The sequence below is a fragment of the Anneissia japonica genome, unplaced genomic scaffold (assembly GCF_011630105.1).
Source record: "Anneissia japonica isolate Jap-2015-1 unplaced genomic scaffold, ASM1163010v1 scaffold21_len1647178_cov195, whole genome shotgun sequence".
NCBI lineage: Eukaryota > Metazoa > Echinodermata > Crinoidea > Comatulida > Comatulidae > Anneissia > Anneissia japonica.
The window spans coordinates 854,610-860,466 of NW_022750455.1; the positions used below are offsets into that span (position 1 = coordinate 854,610).

The window sequence follows — 5,857 nt, forward strand, 5'->3', positions numbered from 1 at the left end:
AGATGTGTATAATAAGATGGTGTCATCTCGATCGGACCCACTTTCGCCCCGGTCCTCCCCCTTTCGGACATCTCTGGATTTGCCCCTGAATTGGCTTGCATGCCAGCAACTAAAGAACGTGGCTATTTATTTTTAACATTGTTCTGTGTATATCAATTTAATTTCTTCAATTTCAAACGAATGACCGCTGAGTTTCGTATAATTTTTGTAGTATTTCAAATGAATGTACCCACTGTTGTCTTCTAATCGGATTAAAATCTGGCCGAATTTTGGCCGATATCGAAAAAAAGTTTGGCCGCATTTGGCCGTGAGATGGCGTGTGTTTGGCCGTGAAGCCTGTCGACTATCTGGCAACCCTGAACCCTGGTGTGTGTGCCAAGTTTCATAGAATCATACAGTACTTGTTTGTATCACAGTATCACGAAGTGTACAATTTTTCGACATTAAACTGCTGCACTAATAGTAGGCCTATTTCAGTAGGTATTCGTGATGTTACTTCAGAGGTCAAGCTATATTAATATATTATTGCGGAGGTGTTCTTTAATAACATGTCCAGAAGCAGTAGAAATACGTAGGCCTTGGCCCTGGCCCAGGGTGATCCGCCGGAATTGCAGGAGGAGTACGCAGTGTCCAACCAAACTTCAACGGGTAGGCCTAGGCCTACGGTATTCCTCGACAATTGCTCACCCGCCTAATAATAAGGCTACTGCCATATACCAACAACATGTTGACGACGACACAATTCATCTCATATATAACGACTATACAGAGGCACGCTATCCATTCGTTTGGTTAAGGGATAACTGTCAGTGTTCAGAGTGCCATGACAAGACGTCTCTGCAGAGACTTCTCCTTCTGGAGACTCTTGATATAGATGTCAAGCCAATCAAGGCAGAGATTGATTTTAGTCATCAGTCGATTATTGTTCATTGGTCAGACAAACACAGAAGTGAATATTCGGTGAACTGGTTAAAGAACATTAGACTCACGTCATCAATGGATCCAATTGATGGACTCGTTTCGAAGTACTGGGGTTCTGAAATGACCGTGGACAAAATCCCAACTTTTTCTTTCCATGATATCATGTCGGATGAATCTTCTCTGTATTCTTGGCTTGCAAGTTTGCATACGTACGGCTTAAGTATTGTGAATGATCTTGGAGACGACGACAAGAACATAACTCGTTTGGCAAAGAGAGTGACAAATCCAAGAATGACATGTTATGGGTAGGTGTCTGTTATAATATCCTAAAAACGATCCGACAGAACATAAAAAACAAATAAATAATAGGAAGATACATTTCTACCACCTTGTTCCTCTAAACTTCAAAAGCCATTTGTTTCCAATTTCAGTAATGATTTTGTTGTCAAATCAAATCCAGAACCAAATAACCTAGCGTACACAGGATATCGGCTGCCCCTACATACCGACTTACCATTTTATCAGCATGAACCTGGGGTAAGTGTTCTTTCTCCTTTGATAAATATTAAATATGGTAACAAGGGAAGTATAAACATGTTACAGTTCTTCCAGTGAGCATCACATACAGTAGAATGGACACCCCTCTTCCAGCACTGTTCAATATTGACTTGAAATTCATTTTAACACATAGAGAGTAATCTTCTGGTTACTATTTGTCTTATTAGGTCCAGATTTTACATTGCATCCGAAAGAGTGAATACGGTGGAAAAAGCGAGTTTGCAGATGGTTTTAAAGTGGCTTATGACTTACAGAAAGAAGATCCAGAAACATTTGATACTCTCAGTACTGTAGCAATCTCATTCATAGACCAAGGATTACATGAGATATCAAAGACAGACTATGCTTTGTGTGATTGGAAACCTATCATAAGGTAACTACTTCATAAGTTCAAAGTTCATAATGAATTAATTTCAAATTAACCAAAGACCGGACAGGCGGAATAATGAATAAATTGATGAAAGGAGGGATGAATGAATGAGTAATGAACGAACGAATGAATTTGGTCATGAGTCTACAGGAGCTGTTGCTTCGTACAGGTCATTCCATTCATAGAAGAAGCCCGTAATGGTGAAAGCTTACCTGTTTATTATATTAGCCGTAGTAACCTAGGTCAATGCAAACAACAACACGGCTTCCTACATGGTAGATCATGTGAAACGAATCTCGCGACACTAATGTCTACCGTGTATGAAGCCATGCACTCTAAAAAACAATGCGATATCATATACACAGATTTCAGTAAAGCCTTTGACAAATTGTCACATAAATTGTTGCTTTCTAAACTTCATCAATATGGTGTCAATGGCATTTTACTTTCTTGGTTTAATTTCAAATTAACCAAAGACCGGACAGGCGGAATAATGAATAAATTGATAAAAGGAGGGATGAATGAATGAGTAATGAACGAACGAATGAATTTGGTCATGAGTCTACAGGAGCTGTTGCTTCGTACAGGTCATTCCATTCATAGAAGAAGCCTGTAATGGTGAAAGCTTACCTGTTTATTATATTAGCCGTAGTAACCTAGGTCAATGCAAAGTAAATCCTTGCCGAGCGACTAGGGCTCATACTGTAGGGCTGGAGCTTTTCCCCAGTTTCTGCAGCGTGAAGTGGATGAGAGTGTAATACTCCCCCTGGGTGGGATGCTGGTCCATTGCCGGTTACTTACTCCCAGCAATTTGTTGGTATCCATTGATACCGCTGGGTAGACTGAAGCAATGTAGATAAAGTGCCTTGCTCAAGGACACTTAGCAAAATGCACAGTGAAGTATTGAAACACAGACCTCCAGGTTGGGAAACCAAACCATTCCCACTGTGCCAAATCTCTTAAAATTAATTAATACATAACTCTGGCTATTTAAAATTGATTATAAGATTGAAAATTGTTAATCTTATGAATGAAGTGATTAATATGTCCATGTTTAAATTAATGTTATTTATTAGTTAATATACATTTAGGATGTATTTGTTTAAATAGGAAATACTATATCTAAGCTATATTTCAAATAATCTAATCTATTAGTGGTATATAAATTTAATTTAGTGTATAACATAATATGAAATGTTATTTTTAATATGAAAAATAATTATATAGCATAGGCTAGAGGCCTATTAAATAATTTTAAAATAAAGTAGATATAATGTTATTTTTTTATATTACTAATAGATTCATTAAGAAGGAAGAAAAGCAAAGAGATCTCCAGCTATTGACAAAGATTGTTTTATTGATTTTGTTTAATTTTTAAAATTTTTTTTGCAATTTGATTGTTTCAGATTAAATCGGAAGGGTCAGATTCAACAGATTAATTTCAATAACCATGTCCGTGGCATTGAAATGAGTGTAGGTACTGATAACATCAAGAAAATCTACAGAGCCTTGAAAATATTTAACTCGGCCTTATACAAAGAAGAAAATTTAATTTCCTTTGCACTACAAGAAGGTGAGTTTTACAGTACCAAGGACATTTAACTATACAAGAACAGTCTCCAAGTTGACAATGACATTTAACTTGCACTTGGATTGGATTTCTTTGGTGTGATACACACCATGGATAACCCAGGAAAGTCCTAAGACTTATTTCCAGTGGGGTCCTTCTGCTGGTGAATTTGACAGAACAATGGGAGACAATCACCTACTCTTTTCTGAAGAGTGTAAATGCGTTCTTTAACATGCTGTGGTATAGTTGAACCCGATTCTCAAGTCCCTCTGTAGACTATACACAAATATAAAGCACAAGTTCTGGTTTCTCGGTGTTCAATCTATACTTTTATTCAGATTTCACGCAATCTAAAAAGCGGAGCAGATATGTACAAGCTGTTTCTATAAAGCAGTGACAATTCTAACTCATCAAGGAGGGAATCTTAATTATTATACTGGGTTTTAGTCCCTCCCCTTACTCTACTCTTAATTACTAAATACTTAATCTAATTGGTAGAATCTTAACTTAGTCATCCCTCATTTCGTAATGTCTGTCTCTTATACACATCTAGATGTGTATAAGAGACAGATCACGAAGTATATATTCCTGAAGGACATTATCACATGCCCCTCCCCGGAACGAAGACTGTGTCAGTCTTGAAGAGCATCAACACGTATAAAAAATTTACTAAATTCATATAAATACATAAAGCGAAATCAAAATTGGAGGTGAAAGTAAAATTCAATCAACGTATGTTAAGGTCACCAATTGGATTATATGAATATTCAAAGTTCAAAATATTAACTGTATAAAAGTTGAGGATTTAAAAAGTAAAATGTTCGCAGCACATCGTCATCAATTTCTGCTTGTCCTTTCAAGTTAATCAATGTTCAAAGTTAATGAAAATAAATGTTCATCCTCCTTAATTGTACTGAAAAACATGATAGAGTATCTTATAAACAATGTTTTTCAAAGTTCCCAATAATCTTCTTATACCTGCCTCTTGAAACGCCGATATTGTTCAAAATGTCTCAAAATCAAAACAAGTAGGTTAGTTTACATGGACAATTTATTGGCAATGCATATGAGAACAACACTTAAACTAAAATACAAATTTTACCAATAATTCTTAACTACAACAAATAATATCCAATGTTGAAATAATCAACGTAAAATAATAAAGGCAAAGGAAGTAACAATGTTTAAAAGAAAATCAACTTATTATGTCATGCACTTCATAAACTTTAGCTTTAATTAAGCTCTACTTAGGCCATCAGCATTTCCATTTATGCTGCCCTTTTTATATTTAATCTCAAAGGTATAATCTTGTAACATAATTGCCCATCGCATAAGGCGATTGTTATTGTTTTGCATTGACTTCAACCATTTGAGAGCTCTATGGTCCGTTTCAAGTACAAACTTTCGACCATACATATAGTATTTTAACTTCTTAATCGCCCAGATAATAGCCAAGCATTCTTTTTCTGGAACAGAATATCGCTGTTCCCTAGAAAGTAATTTACAGCTTATATATGCAATTGGATGTTCTACATTATCATCATCATATTGACATAGGACTGCTCCAAGACCAAATTCAGAAGCATCAGTTTGCAGTGTAAATGGTTTTGTAAATTCAGGGGCCTTAAGTATAGGATCAGTAGATAATTTTGTCTTTAAAGTATTGAATGCTGTATCACAATCACTGTCCCACTTCACAGTATTGGACTTTTTAGTGAGGTTGACAAGTGGGGCAGAAATGTTAGCATAGTCTTTAATAAATTTCCGGTAGTAGCCCGATAATCCTAAAAAGGCTCTTACATGTTTCTTAGTTAGTGGTCTCGGAAAGTTTACAATTGCTTCTACTTTATCTGTCAAAGGCTTTATTTCTCCATTGCCGACAATATGACCCAAAAATGATACTGTAGCCTGTGCAACTTTGCATTTTACTGGCTTAGCTGTAAGTCCAGCATGACCTAGTCTACCCAATATATCATTTAAGTGAGTAAGGTGTTCCTCCCAAGATTGACTATAGATACATATATCATCGATATAAGCTCTGTTAACACTTTGTCCATCAGTCTTTGGAATGTACTGCTACTATTTTGTAACCCAAATTGTAACACGTTGTTACAGAACTGTCCAAAGGGAGTAATAAATGCAGATTTATGTTTTGACTTATCGTCTAATGGTACTTGGTAGAAACCCTTAGTTAAATCAAAAGTGGAAATATATGTTGCCTCGGTTACATCATCTATAATTTCGTCAATATGAGGCATAACATATGGGTCTCAGTACGTTTGTTTAATTCTCGGAAGTCAGTCACTAGTCTAATTTCTGTTGCCGACTTTTTAATGGCAATGATAGGAGATGCATAAGCACTTGTAGTGGGTTCAATGACTCCCAATTCCAACATGCTGTCTATTTCTTTCTTTACTAATTCTTTAAGGGAGTGTGGA

General features: G+C 36.1%; 1 protein-coding gene across 1 annotated transcript in view; it reads left to right on the forward strand.

Annotated features, from left to right (window-relative positions):
• The first annotated feature begins 360 nt into the window (after window positions 1-360).
• Window positions 361-5,857, forward strand: part of LOC117121358 (gamma-butyrobetaine dioxygenase-like) — a 10,411-nt gene continuing 4,914 nt past the window's right edge. The window contains exons 1-4 of the mRNA XM_033266526.1: window positions 361-1,226; window positions 1,353-1,458; window positions 1,647-1,852; window positions 3,256-3,422. Coding sequence (XP_033122417.1) covers window positions 490-1,226; window positions 1,353-1,458; window positions 1,647-1,852; window positions 3,256-3,422 — 1,216 coding nt within the window. The 5' untranslated portion in view covers window positions 361-489. The remainder of the gene's footprint in view (window positions 1,227-1,352; window positions 1,459-1,646; window positions 1,853-3,255; window positions 3,423-5,857) is intronic.